Source organism: Coregonus lavaretus, assembly GCF_964263955.1.
Source record: "Coregonus lavaretus genome assembly, chromosome: 21".
Lineage (NCBI taxonomy): Eukaryota > Metazoa > Chordata > Actinopteri > Salmoniformes > Salmonidae > Coregonus > Coregonus lavaretus.
The window spans coordinates 14,657,212-14,677,555 of NC_140008.1; the positions used below are offsets into that span (position 1 = coordinate 14,657,212).

Consider the following 20,344-nt stretch of genomic DNA (forward strand, 5'->3'; position numbering starts at 1 on the left):
AGTCAAATGGATTTGCAGAAGTAAACCTACTCTGTGTACCGTTCAATGCACTCCTTCAAGCTACTCCTGGGAGTTGCACCTAATGCGGTGATAACATACTGCAGTGATCTGTATCCAGGATCTGTCGGACAAAGCCATTTTCCAGAAGTTGGCGTTTGAGAAGATCTTCACGTCTGGAGACATGATTTTGGCAGACAGGCTTCTTGATCCAGAGCTTGATGACTGCAGGAGTCACTGTGAACATTCCTCCATTCCTGAACCACAGAAGGTTCACAGAGAGTGAGATACATCTCACAAAAGACATAGTGAGAGACAGGATCCGTGTTGAGAGGGCAAATGCTTGACTAAAATATTTAAAAATCCTGAGATTCATCCCACCTTATCTGCGTTGTTATAGTAATGTGCTGATGCAGACTTGCTGTGCACTTGTAAACCTCCAAGACCCACTCATTAGAGAAGAAGCTGTTGATCGGGAAACAAGAACAAACAATGAGGATTGGGTGTTGAGGGACCACTTGTCACATTGTCCCATAGTGGGTTTGTGACATGATAAACAATACATTTTCTGTCCAGATAAAGATGTTGATACAGCATTGAAAAAGACTCACCACTGACCAAATGTCTATTTGTTTTCCAGTCCAACAGGAGTGCATCCTTCAGACCATCCGGTACATGGACATCCGGTTGTGGAGACAACAGCACATCGAGCCTGTGGACGAACAGGTCAGTAACTCATCAAATATGATACAATATTGTGTAAAACTTAGAATTTGTAGCTGCATTGAAAAACGGATTGGAATAAAACCTCAAGGTAAGAACAAAAACTGATTTGTGCAAAAACTATTTACAAGATATTTACAGATGTTCACTGTTGGAGTGCCAACTTTGGGAGCATGTGTTCCTTGAAAACTCCTCTAGTCCAGCAATAGGAGTCTGCCAGAGGTCGTCACGCTGGATGGGGATGGTGATGGAGGCTTTGGTGGTCCACACAACGAATAAGCAAGTGTCCCTTCCAGTGATGTGGAGCTGCAATTGAACCTGGGGCCAGTAAGGATGGTCTTCACGGAGGCTGTAATACCCTCCCTTCTGGATATAGAAATCCTTCGACTTCACTGCCTTTTCAATGGTAAGGTCCCTTGCACCATAGGGACACTTAACCTCCACCACTGCTGTGGTGCCCACCAGACCATCCGATGAGGCACCCAGGATCCCAGACCCCGTGACCCAAAGCCCTGACTCCTGCACATCCATCCCTGTAGCCATTTTGAATGCCTTGATGTCCTCCTCTTCGTTATCTGTGTCCTATTTACAGACAACACCCCATCCAACGACTGAACACCTTTAAATTCATTTGTTGTAAGAAATGTGCTATACAAATAGTTTTATTTGATAACATTAGATGTAGAATATTTAATAAACTGTAATTTTCACATGTGGGCAAGGGCAGTTTTTCCATAAACTTTTAATTGATAATTGGGATTTTATCACTTCACATAGCCGTCATATAGTGGGAAGGATCCTATCAATCAAGACTGTGTGAATGCATGTACTGCTCCGAATAAATAAATACTGTGCCTTTTTGAAGATGTGTCTCTGGTCATGAAACTACAATACAGACTGGATGTCTAAACAAAGTAAATTCTGAATGTGAATAGATTTTTTGATTAATTCTCATCAATGAACTAAACTTTCCATACATGTTTGCCCATGGTAGAAGTGGTCAGAAAGTGACTTTTTGGACATGAATGCAGAAACAAATTAGACTATTTTGCATACCCAACCCTACCACGAGCCCAGGCCGTCATTGCAAATAAGAATTTGTTCTTAACTGACTCGCCTGGATAAATAAAGTAAAAAAGAAATATTTTGACTATTTTCTACATTGTAGAATAATAGTGAAGACATCAAAACTATGAAATAACACATTGAATAATGTAGTAACCAAACAAGTGTTAAACAAATCAAAATATATGTTATATTTGAGATTCTTCAAGTAGCCACCCTTTGCCTTGATGACAGCTTTGCACACTCTTGGCATTCTCTCAACCAGCTTCTCTTGGAATGCTTTTCCAACAATCTTGAAGAAGCTCCCACATATGCTGAGCACTTGTTGGCTGCTTTTCCTTCACTCTGTGGTCCAACTCATCCCAAACCATCTCAATTCGGTTGAGGTCGGGTGACTGTGGAGGCCAGGTCATCTGATGCAGCACTCCATCACTGTCCTTCTTGGTAAAATAGCCCTTATCCAGCCAGGAGATGTGTTGGGTCATTGTCCTGTTGAAAAACAAATGATAGTCCCACTAAGCGAGAACCAGATGGGATGGCGTATCGCTGCAGAATGCTGTGGTAGCCATGCTGGTTAAGTGTGCCTTTAATTCTAAATAAATCACAGACAGTGTCACCAGCAAAGCACCCCCACACCATAACACCTCTTCCTCTATGCTTTACGGTGGGAAATAAACATGTGGAGATCATCCTTTCACCCACACCGCATCTCACAAAGACACAGCGGTTGGAACCAAAAATCTCCAATTTGGACTCCAGACCAAAGGACAAACTTCCACCGGTCTAATGTTCATTGCTCGTGTTTCTTGGCCCAAGCAGGTCTCTTCTTATTATTGTTGTCCTTTAGTAGTGGTTTCTTTGTAGCAATTCGACCATGAAGGCCTGATTCACACAGTCCCCTCTGAACAGTTGATGTTGAGATGTGTCTGTTACTTGAACTCTGTGAAGCATTTATTTGGGCTGCAATTTCTGAGGCTGGTAATTCTAATAAACTTATCCCCTGCAGCAGAGGTAACTCTGGGTCTTCCATTCCTGTGGCGGTCCTCATGAGAGCCAGTTTCATCATAGCGCTAGATGGTTTTTGCGACTGCACTTGAAGAAACGTTCAAAGTTCTTGAAATGTTCCATATTGACTGACCTTCATGTATTAAAGTAATAATGGACTGTTGTTTCTCTTTGCTTATTTGAGCTGTTCTTGCCATAATATGGACTTGGTCTTTTACCAAATAGGGCTATCTTCTGTATAGCCCCCCTACCTTGTCACAACACAACTGATTGGCTCAAACGCATTAAGAAGGAAATCATTTCCACAAATGAACTTTTAACAAGGCACACCTGTTAATTGAAATGCATTCCAGGTGACTACCTCATGAAGCTGGTTGAGATAATGCCAAGAGTGTGCAAAGATGTCATCAAGGCAAATGGTGGTATTTGAAGAATCTCAAATATAAAATATATTTTGATTTGTTTAACACTTTTTTGGTTACTACATGATTCCATATGTTATTTCATAGTTTTGATGTCTTCGCTATTATTCTACAATGTAGAAAATAGTAAAAATAAAGAAAAATTTGGTTATTTAGTAGCCATAATAAAACCAACCATTCTAAATGCAAAGTGGTAATCGGATCTCTTATTCAAACTCAGCTTGCAAGCTTATCATGATGTTTGCACCTACTCATAGTTACTTGTCCTACTCTAATAGCTGCATTGTTTTTAAAATGGCATGTAGACAAACAAATTTACACATCTTGATTTTAGATTTTTATTTTCAAAATCCACTTTATTTGGCACTTAGGAACTTACTATGGTCATTTATTTATTTAACATCTTGAGATGAGAAAACATGTTTTAATTGGAATTGGGCTGCCTGAGTAAACGCAGCCTTAGACTTTGACCAACAGTAGGTTGATATACTTTACCTTAAAACCAGCAATGCAGATAACATGGGCGATGTTTATTATAGCCTTGAAGTCCACCTTTTTGGTATTTTGTACCAGTTTCCGTCTCTGTACGGCAAAACATGCAATAATAATAATAATAATAATTGATTGTACGTGGCACTAATTTTCACAAAGTCTGCTGCCTCAGTTTTGATGATGGCAATTTGCATATACTCCAGAATGTCATGAAGAGTGATCAGATGAATTGCAATTAATTGCAAAGTCCCTCTTTGCCATGAAAATTAACTTAATCCCAAAAAAACATTTCCACTGCATTTCAGCCCTGCACAAAAGGACCAGCTGCCATCATGTCAATGATTCTCTCATTAACACAGGTGAGAGTGTTGACGAGGACAAGGCTGGAGATCACTCTGTCATGCTGATTGAGTTAGAATAACAGACTGGAAGCTTTAAAAGGAGGGTGATGCTTGAAATCATTGTTCTTCCTCTGTTAACCATGGTTACCTGTAAGGAAACACGTGCCGTCATCATTCCTTTGCACAAAAAGGGCTTCACAGGCAAGGATATTGCTGCTAGTAAGATTGCACCTAAATCAACCATTTATCGGATCATCAAGAACTTCAAGGAGAGAGGTTCAATTGTTGTGAAGAAGGCGTCAGAGCGCCCAAGAAAGTCCAGCAAGCGCCAGGACCGTCTCCTAAAGTTGATTTAGCTGCGGGATCGGGGCACCACCAGTGCAGAGCTTGCTCAGGAATGGCAGCAGGCAGGTGTGAGTGCATCTGCACGCACAGTGAGGCGAATACTTTTGGAGGATGGCCTGGTGTCAAGAAGGGCAGCAAAGAAGCCACTTCTCTCCAGGAAAAACATCAGGGACAGACTGATATTCTGCAAAAGGTACAGGGATTGGACTGCTGAGGACTGGGGTAAAGTAATTTTCTCTGATGAATCCCCTTTCCGATTGTTTGGGGCATCCGGAAAACACCTTGTCCGGAGAAGACAAGGTGAGCGCTACCATCAATCCTGTGTCATGCCAACAGTATCCTGAGACCATTCATGTGTGGGGTTGCTTCTCAGCCAAGGGAGTGGGCTCACTCACAATTTTGCCTAAGAACACAGCCATGAATAAAGAATGATCCCAACACATCCCCCGAGTGCAACTTCTCCCAACCATCCAAGAACAGTTTGGTGACGACCAATGCCTTTTCCAGCATGATGGAGCACCTTGCCATAAGGCAAAAGTGATAACTAAGTGGCTTGGGGAACAAAACATCGACATTTTGGGTCCATGGCCAGGAAACTCCCCAGACCTTAATCTTGTGGTCGATCCTCAAGAGGCGGGTGGACAAACAAAAACCCACAACTTCTGACAAACTCCAAGCATTGATTATGCAAGAATGGGCTGCCATCAGTCAGGATGTGGCCCAGAAGTTAATTGACAGCATGCCAGGGCGGATTGCAGAGGTCTTGAAAAAGAAGGGTCAACACTGCAAATATTGACTCTTTGCATAAACTTAATGTAATTGTCAATAAAAGCCTTTGCTTGTAATTATACTTCAGTATACCATAGTAACATCGGACAAAAATATCTCATAACACTGAAGCAGCGAACTTTGTGAAGACCAATCCTTGTGTCATTCTCAAAACTTTTGATCACGACTGTAGATGTGTTAGCTGACGACATTACGAAAACAATATGCACGCTTCAATGGGGCAGAAGACCGTGAGTTGTTGTGATTCTGGATGGCCAGATAGCTATCAACAATGACAAGAAACTGCCATGTGGGGAATCGTAAGTGACTAGTTTCATCTTGCCCTTGATACCATGTCTTGTTTTGAGGTGTTTTGGCTGATTTCATGTTAAGTGCTCATTTTGCACATTTATTTGTGTCATCACACTCTCTCATCTGATTGGTCGAGTAGGCGGGCCTTCTGACTTTGTGACTGTGGTAACTAGTGACAACCTGAGGTGTCTCACTTCCTCTTCTGTCTCTGGTATCACTACCGTTGATCACAATGGGCTTGTTCGAAAAACAAACAAGTAAAAAAAAAAACAATGGGCTTGTTCGATATTGCTACTGACAGTGCAGGCGACTGCCGCCTGACTGATCTACAACTAACCTTGCACCATAAATAACTACTCAGTATTATTTGTAGATCAGTCAGTCAGTCACAATTTACCGATTATACATTACCGTTTTGATCCTATCGAACACGGCCTCTGAGCTAATATGATCAATAAACGCGAAAGTAGTAGGAAACACATTTTGCAGTATCGCCACCTGCTGGAGTGGAGTGCATCATTGATCTTCTGAATCTAAAGAATCGTATTCTTTCCTTACTTTCATGGCTAACAACATGGGTGCATTTTATCACATGTTATGTAAGAAACCTACCTGGGAATACTCATTTGTATCATTATTTTATTACTTATATAACAATTGTAGTGTGACATTTTCATATATTAGTCTCAATAGATCACATTAAGAACAAAAATCAAGCAACATGATCTGTTAAGTATGATATGTGAAGTGCACTTGTATTTCCATCTTAAACTTCAGTTCAGTGCCATAAATAGATTACAACAGTTTATTCATACTGTAGCTAGTCAGCTTCAATTATAGATAGCAGATTCAAACCTGGTTCAGGTTCAAGCAGAGTTATCTACTGTATGTGAGTTATGCTCAATTTCATTCAACAATAGTCCAAAACATTTAATTTGACCATCAAACCAGGTGGATACAATATTTATTTTAATCATAATTTTGCCTCTTATTTTCTTCAATAGAGATACTTTTTCAGAGGAGATGGCTGTGGTACTGTACTTTTACTCAAATAACACAAATATTAGCACCAAAACAATGCTATGGATGTGCAGTCTTGCTTTCCAGTTCTCCTTTCGTCCTCTTGCCCTGTGTGTAATATACATTAGAAGTCACTAGGTGGCGCCCACAGACAAAGAAAACTAATCCCGCTCATGCAGCTGTGTAAAATGAAACTAAATCAAACAAGCAATCACTAGTAATATGAGGTAAAAAAACAACCATTTCTAATGCATTGTCTTGACGTTTGGCTCCTCTAGTACATACAGATAAACCACAATGAAGGTTCCCACCCTCTGCTCCTCTCCTTCACATCACACAGTTGTACAGTTCACTCCAGCTCCCAATCCAACTCTTCCACAGTAGTTTCAGTGGGCAAGCAACCCGCCCAGTGCTTCTTTGGGTCCTGACAGACAATCGTATGGTGCTTGCAGCTTACAGAGGAGATTGTCCATGGTTGGGGTGTTGTTGTTGTTATTGTTGGCCTATAGTGGTTTTCTGTCCACAGGGCTGTCTCAGTCTTTGACCAGCCGGTAAATATGGTGCTGGGCTCCATGCTCACTAGTAGACACCTCAAAGACATAGGCTATACACAGCAGGGTCTCCAGTGTGTCCCTGTTGGTGACCACCTGCAGAGAGACAGACACACATGCACAGTCATTTTACACCACTAGCTATAATACTACTATACACATCTGACACATTTCTCAAAAATATAAATTTTTAAGCACTACAAATGAGTTTTCATTATTTTGAATACAGGTGGGTCTCACCTCTCACTATGACAGAGTGGTAAAAGCGATTACACAAAAGCGAACTGTCAAAATGCATGAGCTCCTTTTGAGAACAATACTTTCACCATATCATTGTCCTATGCCTGAAAGAAGCGCTTGTTGCATAATCCATAGCATTGATACAATGTGTGTGTGTGCAGCTCATGTTTAATATGGGCTAAATCAGCCCATTGAGAACCTAATAACATGTTGCGATGTGGTCTGCTGTGTGGGTTCAATATGGTCATTGTGTCTGGACTCTAGTAAGAATGCAGTTGCCAATGGAATGGACAGTGTCTTTGAACCCTTATATTGACGACCACTTTGTTACTATGGTGGTACTCTCCTTGCTCATGTTTCCCATTCCATGCTCTCAATCTCTTCTGCTTCTGTATTGAAAGCTATTCAAGCAGCAAGCAGGTGGTTGACAAGTGAACAGTTGTCTGGCACAATATTTTAAATGGTAATTGTGTGTGTGCATGTACCTGTAGGATGGTGAAGTTCTCCAGTACACTGTTCATCATGTACTTTTCCGGCAGGTGTTTGAGCTTGTGGATGAAGTTGATCATGTATTCACATAGTGGGGACCGGTGGGTCCTGAACACATACCGCCCATTCTCAAACCGCGCATACTCCGTCTGGGGAGACACACAATGTATCCAATATATGATATGATATACTGTATGTTCAATATTTCAGGATATGGTCCTAGAGATATCACAGTGAAAATACATTATAGCCCTCATAGATGAAATTCAAGGTAATACATGTACAATGTACCTGATATATGGCATGATAGATATAACACTAAATATAGCCTATACAGTGAGGGAAAAAAGTATTCGATCCCCTGCTGATTTTGTACGTTTGCCCACTGACAAAGAAATGATTAGTCTATAATTTTAATGGTAGGTTTATTTGAACAGTGAGAGACAGAATAACAACTAAAAAATCCAGAAAAACGCATGTCAAAAATGTTATAAATTGATTTGCATTTTAATGAGGGAAATAAGTATTTGACCCCCTCTCAATCAGAAAGATTTCTGGCCCCCAGGTGTCTTTTATACAGGTAACGAGCTGAGATTATGAGCACACTCTTAAAGGGAGTGCTCCTAATCTCAGCTTGTTACCTTTATAAAAGACACCTGTCCACAGAAGCAATCAATCAATCAGATTCCAAACTCTCCACCATGGCCAAGACCAAAGATCTCTCCAAGGATGTCAGGTACAAGATTGTAGACCTACACAAGGCTGGAATGTGCTACAAGACCATCGCCAAGCAGCTTGGTGAGAAGGTGACAACAGTTGGTGCGATTATTCACAAATGGAAGAAACACAAAATAACTGTAAATCTCCCTCGGCCTGGGGCTCCATGCAAGATCTCACCTCGTGGAGTTGCAATGATCATGAGAACGGTGAGGAATCAGCCCAGAACTACACGGGAGGATCTTGTCAATGATCTCAAGGCAGCTGGGACCATAGTCACCAAGAAAACAATTGGTAACACACTACGCCGTGAAGGACTGAAATCCTGCAGCGCCCGCAAGGTCCCCCTGCTCAAAAAAGCACATATACTGGGCCGTTTGAAGTTTGCCAATGAACATCTGAATGATTCAGAGGAGAACTGGGTGAAAGTGTTGTGGTCAGATGAGACCTAAATCGAGCTCTTTGGCATAAACTCAACTCGCCGTGTTTGGAGGAGGAGGAATGCTGCCTATGACCCCAAGAACACCATCCCCACCGTCAAACATGGAGGTGGAAACATGATGCTTTGGGAGTGTTTTTCTGCTAATGGGACAGGACAACTTCACCGCATCAAAGGGACGATGGACGGGGCCATGTACCGTCAAATCTTGGGTGAGAACCTCCTTCCCTCAGCCAGGGCATTGAAAATGGGTCATGGATGGGTATTCCAGAATGACAATGACCCAAAACACACGGCCAAGGCAACAAAGGAGTGGCTCAAGAAGAAGCACATTAAGGTCCTGGAGTGGCCTAGCCAGTCTCCAGACCTTAATCCCATAGAAAATCTGTGGAGGGAGCTGAAGGTTCGAGTTGCCAAACGTCAGCCTCGAAACCTTAATGACTTGGAGAAGATCTGCAAAGAGGAGTGGAACAAAATCCCTCCTGAGATGTGTGCAAACCTGGTGGCCAACTACAAGAAACGTCTGACCTCTGTGATTGCCAACAAGGGTTTTGCCACCAAGTACTAAGTCATGTTTTGCAGAGGGGTCATATATTTATTTCCCTCATTAAAATGCTAATCAATTTATAACATTTTTGACATGCGTTTTTCTGGATTTTGTTGTTGTTATTCTGTCTCTCACTGTTCAAATAAACCTACCATCATGTCTTTGTCAGTGGGCAAACATACAAAATCAGCAGGGGATCAAATACTTTTTTCCCTCACTGTAGGTAGGCCTAATGGCTACCATAATCAAACTGATGTCACCGTTTAATGTCATGACATTATAGTAGATGGCTGGCCTGGCTTCCCCTCAATATCTGTGTGAATGTGTGTATGTGTTTGAGTGTTGTACAACACATCTCTGTAGGGAGTAGGGATAACAGTGATGCTGTAGTGGACAGGCAACACAAAACAATAGTGATGTGTCCCAAATGGCATCCTATTCCTTATATTGCGCACTACTTTTGACCAGGGCCTATAGAGCTCTGGTCAAAAGTAGTGCACTAAATGGGGAATAGGGTGCCATTTGGGACACACCCAGTGAGTCACGGTGAGGAGGAATGTAAGTGTTGTCTTGTGATTTTTGTGATGGTCTGTTCTGGACCACAGAGCAGTGAATAGTGAGCTGAATCCATCACAACCACTGGTTGGGTTATTATTCATTCTCAGAGGGATAATCATCACAGTCATTGACCTCAAATGTTGACCCCGTCTATCAGTTCAACTGTCAATCATTCAAATCCCCTTACATTTCAGTACCAGGTCAACTTACCTGGTCAAATAAATCTATCAGCAGTCAAGAGTCAATGAAGTGTGGAGAGATAGCAGGTCTAAAACATAAATGTTTATGCCACTCCTGGACTCAAAGCTTGTTAGACCATCACCTCTACAAAACCCATATCCATTTCTGTTAATGTATCTACATCGGTCTTTATCTTCATCTATGGTATGTATTTATTCGTTTTTTTAGTCTCTACTGATGGAGCAATCCTTCTGGTGACTCTCTCACCTCTACTTTCTCCACCACCTGCTTTCCGAAGGAGCAGACCTTGGTGGAGGAGGTGATGATCATGTTCTCAGAGCTCTCGTACTGACTGGACACGCCGTAGAAGAAACTGCTGTCGTCCTGCAGGTTGGCACTCAGATCAGCCTGCACAGAGAGAGAGGTACCACACAGTCAACAACAACACATCAGCTTGCAGAGAGAGAGAGAGGAACCATACAGTCAACAACAACCTGCCAGACCCCCCCCCCCCCCCCCCCATCTTTTATTGAACAGATAGGACAGTAGAGGAAAGACAGAAGGATGTCCACACAGGCCACACACAACCTGTCAGTCTTACCAAGAGGATAAGGCATTGTTCAAACAACCTGCAACCTGCCAGTCTTTAAGACAAGATACATTTTTAGTTCTGGACAGTTCAATCAAAAACCTCAACAGAAACCTGTGTGTTACTTCAGTTGTTATACATCAATCTTTCTTTCAGTAATGTCAGTTTCTTCTCAGTTAATAGACTGTGCTTCAAGGAACAGGGAAACTTGTGTGTGTGTGTCTGTGTTGGCTTTCTGAAACGTGTTACCCGAGTGTGACAGCTCAACAAAGCCTGCGACTAATTCTCTGCAAAGCCAAGCAGCATCTATTGGCCTGGCCTGTATTGACTTAATTTAGGCTGCCAATCCAGCCTCTGCATTCCCAAGATGCTGTGTGTCTAGCTGTGGCATTAGTCCCATCTGGCCCTCTCTCTTCATCAGGTGCATCCAACCTCCTGTCTGTCTGAGAAGGTAGAATCTGCCCCTAGTCACTGATACTGGGTCAGATATCTTTTTATCCCTCCTAATGGTTAAGGGAATGATGGGGGTCAGGGTAATCTGATCCTATATCAGATTTTATATCGTGACGAGGCGTCATCTCTGTCATGGTAGAGGAGGACAAACAGACACAGAGGGCTTTACCTTTTCCCCTCTCAGGCCCTTGTCTCCTAATGGGCCATTAATACAGCGCTCAGCCTCTCTTCATCACCCCGCTTCTCGTCTTTATCCCTCGCTCCTGTCATTCTCTCATTTGTCTTCATCCCCGGGGCCCAGTGACCCTCCCCGAACCTGCGCTCCCCCCTTCCCTAACGGCCTGCGAGGGAATTCATCCAATTATAATCAACAGCCCACAATTGGCTGATTAGATCAGCCAGGCCAGGCTCCTGTGTAACAATTTACAAGGGCCGGCTCAAATCGGATTCTCCGGGCACTTCAAAGGCGCGAGACAATCCGTTAGGACAGGGCCACGGGCGCTGTGGGGAGCAGGCAGGGCCGGCCGGGGAGCTGGAAATTCAATCTAGAATGCCATTGCTTTGGAGACGGGCCAGCAGCCTGTCACCATCGCCATGACAACCGGCCGGAGCCTCAGGACGCCCCCAAGTCATGACCCGGGTGGCTTGCTGGCTGGCTGGCCGCATCGATGGAACAGGTTTTTTATTTCTCACTTTATGAAGAAGGAAACGAGGTATAAGTCACCTCAGATATGTTGCTGTATTTCTGTTTTTTTTTGCACTCAAGAGTGTGGCTGTTGAAATGTCCAGATGTTGGTTGGTTAGTTGTTTGTTTGTGTGCTTATTTGTCTGTCTGTGTGTTTTGTCATGGGTGCCATGAGGGTTGGAGAGCCCCCTCAGGACAATCAGACCCACTATAATACGATATGTTGAGGTGATGTATCTGGCACTAGCAGCAGTCATATGGGCTTGTTTTCTCCAGTCAGTCTGGGACAGTTGCATACAGTGCCTTCAGAAAGTATTCATACCCCTTGACCTTTTCCACATTTTGTTGTTCCAGCCTGAATTCAAAATGGATTAAATAGATTTTTCCCTCTCACCCATCTACACACATACCCCATAATGACAAAGTGAAAACATGTTTTTAGAAATTTTTGCAAATGTATTCAAAATGAAATACAGAAATCTGTCATTTACATAAGTATTCACACCCCTGAGTCAATACATGTTAGAATCACATTTGGCAGCGATTACAGCTGTGTCTTTCTGGGTACGTTTTTAAGAGCTTTGCACGCCTGGATTGTACAATATTTGCACTTTATTCTTAAAAAAATTATTCAAGCTCTGTCAAGTTGGTTGTTGATCATTGCTAGACAGCCATTTTCAAGTCTTGCCATTGATTTCCATGCCGATTTAAGTCAAATCTGTAACTAGGTCGTCTTGGTAAGCAACTCCAGTGTATATTTGGCCTTGTGTTTAAGGTTAATGTCCTGCTGAAAGGTGAATTTGTCTCCCAGTGTCTGTTGGAAAGCAGACTGAACCAGGATTTTGCCTGTGCTTAGCTCTATTCCGTTTCTTTTTATCCTAAAATAACTCTGTCACGACTTCTGCCGAGGCTGCCTCCCCTCCTTGTTCGGGCAGGTTTCGGCGTTCGTCGTCACCGGCTTACTAGCTACTGCCGATCCCATTCTCATCACTCCACTTGTCATGTCTTATCTTGTCAATCACACACACCTGGTGCTCATTCCCCTAATTAGTATGTGTATAAGTGTTCCCTCTGTTCCCCTTGTCTTTGTGAGTGATTGTTTCATTGTGAGAGCGAGTAGCTTGGTTGAGCTACTCTTCCATTTGTTATTGCCAAGGTGGAATATTTCCCTTGTGATAGTTTCGTATTGACGCTGGGTGCGTTTTATTTACCGTATTTTCCGCACTATAAGGCGCACTTAAAAGCCTTTAATTTTCTCCAAAAACGACAGTGCGCCTTATATATGGATCAATTGGTTAATTGGTTGATCCATGCTGGTTGTACACGCCGCTCAAGGCGCTCTGTCAAAATGTTTCAGTATGAAAAACCAATAAAAACAATTTAATAATAATGAAATGTTTCAGTACGACTGGTACACTACAAAGCCGCACCGCTTGCAGCATTACGGCTACCGTTGTCAGTAAACACTGGTACTGTGCTTACTCACAGTCCCACACCACTTGTCTGTGTATAAAGACCCCAAAATGGCAGCTTTCAAGAGACACGCTTACGACGCAGAGTTCAAGCTCAAGGCTGTCGGTCACGCAGTAGAATATGGGAATAGAGCAGCAGCGAGAGAATTCAACATTAATGAATCAATGGGCTGATATATCAGTCTCAACTGTGGTCCAAGCTTTCACGAAGGCAGGAATAATCTCTAAACTGCCAGGCAACAGCAGCGACACTGACTCGGATAATGACGAGAGGGAGCCGGGCAGGTTGGATGCCGTAGTCGCCCAACTGTTCAATTCGGACACTGAAGAAGAAGAATTCGAGGGATTCGTGGACGGGGAATGAACTGAAAAAGTGAGCTTTACGTGTTATACGTAACTGAACAATGTTGAGTTATGCACTAACGTTTGATTTAGTGGTATCAGACTGTTTCTTTTACTATGTGTTTACTGAATCAGGGAAAAGTTCCCCTCCACGTTTGGGAGAAGAGTGAGCAAGGCTGGGAGATATTGTTAATATGCACATTAACGTTTGAACAACGTTACCATGGGAGTGAACGGAGTTGTCAGAACGCTTAATCCAGGCTCTGTCGTAGCTGGCCGCGACCGGGAGACCCATGGGGCGGCGCACAATTGGCCCAGCGTCGTCCAGGGTAGGGGAGGGAATGGCCGGCAGGGATGTAGCTCAGTTGGTAGAGCATGGTGTTTGCAACACCAGGGCTGTGGGTTCAATTCTCACGGGGGGTATAAAAAATAATGTATGCACTAACTGTAAGTCGCTCTGGATAAGAGCGTCTGCTAAATGACTAAAATGTAAAATGTAAATGTTAATAAAGTTTGACTTTATCTGACTGTTTTGTTGACATTCCCTTTAGCACAGCTCCATCTAGTGGATGCATAACGCAACCCCAGTCAATCGTTTGACTATCTTCTATTCTATGCGCCTTATAATCCGGTGCGCCCTATATATGAAAACAGTTCTAAAATAAGCCAGTCATTGAAGGTGCGCCTTATAATCCGGTGCGCCTTATAGTGCGGAAAATACGGTATGTAAACGGAATAAACTCTGGACTTCGGTGTTTTACCTCCTGCGCCTGACTCCTTCATTCACACCTCATCACAGAATCACTCACCCGCTGAATGGAGTCAGCAGGAGAAGACCGCATGCCTGGAGTTGTGGCAAGGGTCCAGGAGCATTCCTCGATGCTGGCCAGCTTGGGGGAAGCGATGGATCCGGTTCTTCAGGTAGTACAACGCCTGGAGAGGAGAGGACCCGATCTATCGAGACCAGCTGGTCAACCGGATCCAGCCACCTACACCCCAGCCCCTGGAGGGATCCAGATATCCCGGCCACCGGCGTTTGATGGGACGGCAGCGTGATGTAAGGTATTTCTGCTCCAACTAGAGTTGTATTTCTCCAGCATCAGGCCGGCACCACTGGAGCGGGAGAAGGTATCCGTCCTCGTTTCCTGCCTTTGTGGGAGAGCCCTGGAGTGGGCCAACGCGGTGTGGAACGAGGGAGGTGCCGCGTTGGAGGACTACAGGGAGTTTGCTCGCCTCTTTCGGGCCGTTTCCGATCACCCGCCTGAGGGTCGAGAGACGGGCGAACGACTGGTCCATCTGAGGCAGGGGACGAGGACCGCACAGGACTACGCGCTGGAGTTCCGGACGCTGGCAGCGGGGTCCGGGTGGAACGAGCGGGCCCTGATCGACCATTTCCGGTGCCACCTAAGGGAGGACGTCCGACGGGAGCTAGCCTGCCGTGTTGTCATGCTATCGTTCTCCCAACTGGTGGACATGGCCATCCGGCTGGACAATCTGCTAGGGGTCTGCCCGTTCCCACTCCGGACGACTCTGACCCTGTGCAGATGGAGCTGGGGGGAGCCGCCGGTCGAGAGAGCGCAGGAGGACAGCGACAGTGCCACTCTGGTGGCACGAAGGGACAATCCACCTCACCTCGCAGTCAACGTTCCTTTGGGTCTGGAGGCGGTAGGCAGGGCACTCACGCATCACCCCAGGTAATGAACACCCAAAATTGTTCAGAGCCCTTTGCGGCGCACTGTACCTTATCTATCTCCTTTCCCGATCACCTGGTAGTTTCCCAGTGTAAGGCGCTAGTCGATTCAGGCGCAGCTGGGAACTTTATGGACAAGGCATTTGCACGCCGTCAAGGCATTCCATTGGTTCCCCTATCCATTCCACTCCCCATCAGAGCACTTGATAGTCGACCATTAGGGTCCGGGTTGGTAAAGGAGGTTATTGTACCAGTCACCATGATTACATAGGAGACGCATGTTGAGCAGATCACTTTTTTGATTATTGAGTCTCCTGCTTACCCTGTAGTCTTAGGTATTCCGTGGTTAGCCCTTCACGGCGGCAGGTAGCTTAGTGGGTAAGAGCGTTGTGCCAGTAACCGAAAGGTCGCTGGTTCTAATCCCCGAGCCGACTAGGTGAAAAATCTGTCGATGTGCCCTTAAGCAAGGCACTTAACCCTAATTGCTCCTGTAAGTCGCTCTGGATAAGAGCGTCTGCTAAATGACTAAAATGTAAATGTAAATGTTCACAACCCCACTTTTTCATGGTCGCAGAGGGTTCTTACGGGGTGGTCGCTTGAGTATCCAGGTAGGTGTCTAGGTGTTTCCGTTGGTGCGACCATGGTGTAAAGTCCAGACAGTACCCCCACCGTGCGCATTCCCCCCGAATACCATGATCTGGCGTTCGCGTTTTCCAAGACGCAAGCGACTAAATTACCACCTCATCGGTAGGGGGATTGCGCGATAAACCTTCGGGTAGACGCTGTACCTCCCAGGAGTCATGTGTATCCCCTGTCGCAGGCTGAAATGGAGGCTATGGAAACATACGTCACCGAGTCCCTGCGCCAGGGTTATATACGTCCCTCCACTTCACCTGCTTCCTCAAGTTTCTTCTTTGTGAAGAAGAAAGATGGCGGTTTACGCCTGTGCATTGATTATCGACCACTGAATAAGGTGACTGTCCGATTTAGTTATCCTCTTCCCCTCATTCCTTCAGTGATTGAGTCAATGCATGGGCCCGTTTTTTCACCAAATTAGACCTCAGGAGTGCCTACAACCTGGTGCGTATTCGGGAAGGGGATGAGTGGAAAACCGCATTCAGCACAACCTCGGGGCATTATGAATACCTGGTGATGCCCTACGGTTTGTGTCCCTGGTTTGCAAGGTACTGGTCCGACTGCTGGAGAATGATATTTATGCTAAGGCAGAGAAGTGTGAGTTTTTCCAGCAGTCAATCTCCTTCCTCAGATACTACCACAGGTGTGGAGATGGAGGGAGATCACATTTCAGCCGTGTGTAATTGGCCGACTCCAACCACGGTGAAGGAGGTGCAGCGCTTCCTTGGCTTTGCCAACTACTATCTGAGGTTTATTCGGGGCTTTGGCAAGGTCGCAGCTCCCATTACCTCCTTGTTGAAGGGTGGGCCCTCCCGGCTCCGCTGGTCTGCTGAGGCTGATTTGGCCTTCAGTAGATTGCGGGGTCTGTTCACCTCAGCCCCGGTACTGGCTCACCCCAATCCATCACTACCGTTCATAGTGGAGGTGGATGCGTCCGAGGTAGGGATTGGCGCTGTCTTATCCCAATGCTCGGGCACGCCACCTAAGCTCCGCCCCTGTGCCTTCTTTTCGAAGAAGCTCAGCTCGGCGGAGCAGAACTACGGCGTTGGTGATCGGGAGCTGCTGGCTGTTGTCCGAGCTTTGACGGTGTGGAGGCATTGGCTCGAAGGGGTGAAACACCCTTTCCTCGTCTGGACAGACCACCGTAACCTGGAGTACATTCAGGCAGCGAGGAGGCTGAATACTCTCCAGGCCAGGTGGGCCCTCTTCTTCACCCGGTTTGATTTCACACTTTCATGCATTCCAGGTACGAAGAACGTGAAGGCAGACGCACTGTCTCAGCTGTATGACACAGAGACAACACAACCATACTCCCGGCCTCATGCATTGTGGCGCCGGTAGTATGGGCGATGGACGCGGATATAGCGCAGGCATTACGCACAGATCCATCTCCACTGCAGTGTCCAGCTGGGCTGCAGTACGTGCCTGCGCTTATCCGTGATCGTCTGATCTACTGGGCACACACGACACCCTCCTCTGGTCATCCAGGTATCGGTCGTACAATGCGCTGCCTGACCGAGAAGTACTGGTGGCCTACCTTGGCTAAGGACGTGAGGGTGTATGTTTCCTCCTGCTCAGTGTGTGCCCAGAGTAAGGCACCTAGGCACCTCCCAGCGGGTAAGCTACAACCTTTACCAGTTCTACAACAACCATGGTCTCACCTTAGTATTGATTTTCTTACTGATCTTCCCCTCTCCCAAGATAACACCACTATCCTGGTCGTTGTGGATCGCTTTTCGAAGTCCTGCCGCCTCCTTCCTCTGCCCGGTCTCCCCACGGCCCTACAAACTGCGGAGGCTCTGTTTACTCACGTCTTCCGGTACTACGGGGTACCAGAGGATATAGTGTCCGACCGAGGTCCCCAGTTCACGTTTAGGGTCTGGAAGGCGTTCATGGAACGTCTGGGGGTCTCGGTCAGCCTGACCTCTGGATTTCACCCCGAGAGTATTGGGCAGGTGGAGAGGGTGAATCAAGATGTGGGTAGGTTCCTGCGGACCTACTGTCAGGACCGGCCGGGGGAGTGGTTGGTGTTCCTGCCATGGGCAGAATACGCTCAGAACTCTCTCTGCCACTCCTAACCTAACACCCTTCCAATGTGTTTTGGGTTACCAACCGGTCCTGGTACCGTGGCACCAGAGCCGGACCGAGGCTCCTGCGGTGGATGACTGGTTTCGGCGTGGAGGAGACTTGGGACGCTGCCCACATTCGCCTCCAGCGCGCCGTGCGTCGTCAGAAGGCGAACACTGACCGCCACCGCAGGGAGGCCCCGGTTTTTGTACCGGGGGATCGGGTCTGGCTCTCGACCTGGAATCTACCCCTCCGCCTGCCCTGCCGGAAGCTGAGCCCGCGGTTTGTGGGTCCGTTTAAAGTCCTGAGGAGGATAAACGAGGTTACATACAGGTTGTTACTCCCCCCTGATTACCGTATTAACCTCTCGTTTCATGTGTCTCTCCTCAGGCCGGTGGTAGCTGGTCCGCTCCAGGAGTCTGAGGTGCAGGAGGTTCCTCCACCTCCTCTGGACATCGAGGGGGCCCCGGCATACTCAGTCCGTTACTGGATTCGAGGCGTCGGGTGGGGGGCCTTCAGTATCTCGTGGAGTTGGAGGGGTACGGTCCGGAGGAATGGTGCTGGGTCTCAAGGAGGGACATCCTCGATCCCTCCCTGTTGAGGGATTTCCACCGTTGCCATCCGACTCGCCCTGCTCCGCGTCCTACTGTCGATTCAATTCTCATCACTCCACTTGTCATGTCTTGTCTTGTCAATCACACACACCTGGTGCTCATTCCCCTAATTAGTATGTATATACAGTGGGGGAAAAAATTATTTAGTCAGCCACCAATTGTGCAAGTTCTCCCACTTAAAAAGATGACAGAGGCCTGTAATTTTCATCATAGGTACACGTCAACTATGACAGACAAAATGAGAAAAATAAATCCAGAAAATCACATTGTAGGAATTTTTATGAATTTATTTGCAAATTATGGTGGAAAATAAGTATTTGGTCAATAACAAAAGTTTCTCAATACTTTGTTATATACCCTTTGTTGGCAATGACACAGGTCAAAAGTTTTCTGTAAGTCTTCACAAGGTTTTCACACACTGTTGCTGGTATTTTGGCCCATTCCTCCATGCAGATCTCCTCTAGAGCAGTGATGTTTTGGGGCTGTCGCTGGGCAACACAGACTTTCAACTCCCTCCAAAGATTTTCTATGGGGTTGAGATCTGGAGACTGGCTAGGCCACTCCAGGACCTTGAAATGCCTGTTACGAAGCCACTCCTTCGGTGCCCGGGCGGTGTGTTTGGGATCATTGTCATGCTGAAAGACCCAGCCACGTTTCATCTTCAATGCCCTTGCTGATGGAATGAGGTTTTCACTCAAAATCTCACGATACATGGCCCCATTCATTCTTTCCTTTACACGGATCAGTCGTCCTGGTCCCTTTGCAGAAAAACAGCCCCAAAGCATGATGTTTCCACCCCCATGCTTCACAGTAGGTATGGTGTTCTTTGGATGCAACTCAGCATTCTTTGTCCTCCAAACACGACGAGTTGAGTTTTTACCAAAAAGTTCTATTTTGGTTTCGTCTGACCATATGACATTCTCCCAATCCTCTTCTGGATCATCAAAATGCACTCTAGCAAACTTCAGATGGGCCTGGACATGTACTGGCTTAAGCAGGGGGACACGTCTTGCACTGCAGGATTTGAGTCCCTGGCGGCGTAGTGTGTTACTGATGGTAGGCTTTGTTACTTTGGTCCCAGCTCTCTGCAGGTCATTCACTAGGTCCCCCCGTGTGGTTCTGGGATTTTTGCTCACCGTTCTTGTGATCATTTTGACCCCACAGGGTGAGATCTTGCGTGGAGCCCCAGATCGAGGGAGATTATCAGTGGTCTTGTATGTTTTCCATTTCCCAATAATTGCTCCCACAGTTGATTTCTTCAAACCAAGCTGCTTACCTATTGCAGATTCAGTCTTCCCAGCCTGGTGCAGGTCTACAATTTTGTTTCTGGTGTCCTTTGACAGCTCTTTGGTCTTGGCCATAGTGGAGTTTGGAGTGTGACTGTTTGAGGTTGTGGACAGGTGTCTTTTATACTGATAACAAGTTCAAACAGGTGCCATTAATACAGGTAACGAGTGGAGGACAGAGAAGCCTCTTAAAGAAGAAGTTACAGGTCTGTGAGAGCCAGAAATCTTGCTTGTTTGTAGGTGACCAAATACTTATTTTCCACCATAATTTGCAAATAAATTCATAAAAAATCCTACAA

The 20,344-nt window shown here is 45.7% G+C and overlaps 1 protein-coding gene across 1 annotated transcript in view; it reads right to left on the reverse strand.

The window, feature by feature from the left end:
• Window positions 1-6,145: 6,145 nt before the first annotated feature.
• Window positions 6,146-20,344, reverse strand: part of LOC311149241 (transcriptional enhancer factor TEF-3-like) — a 47,594-nt gene continuing 33,395 nt past the window's right edge. Inside the window, exons 9-11 of the mRNA XM_084186328.1 lie at window positions 10,479-10,619; window positions 7,767-7,919; window positions 6,146-7,137 (exon numbers count right to left, since the gene is read on the reverse strand). Of these exons, the coding sequence (XP_084042454.1) occupies window positions 7,024-7,137; window positions 7,767-7,919; window positions 10,479-10,619 (408 nt within the window). The 3' untranslated portion in view covers window positions 6,146-7,023. The remainder of the gene's footprint in view (window positions 7,138-7,766; window positions 7,920-10,478; window positions 10,620-20,344) is intronic.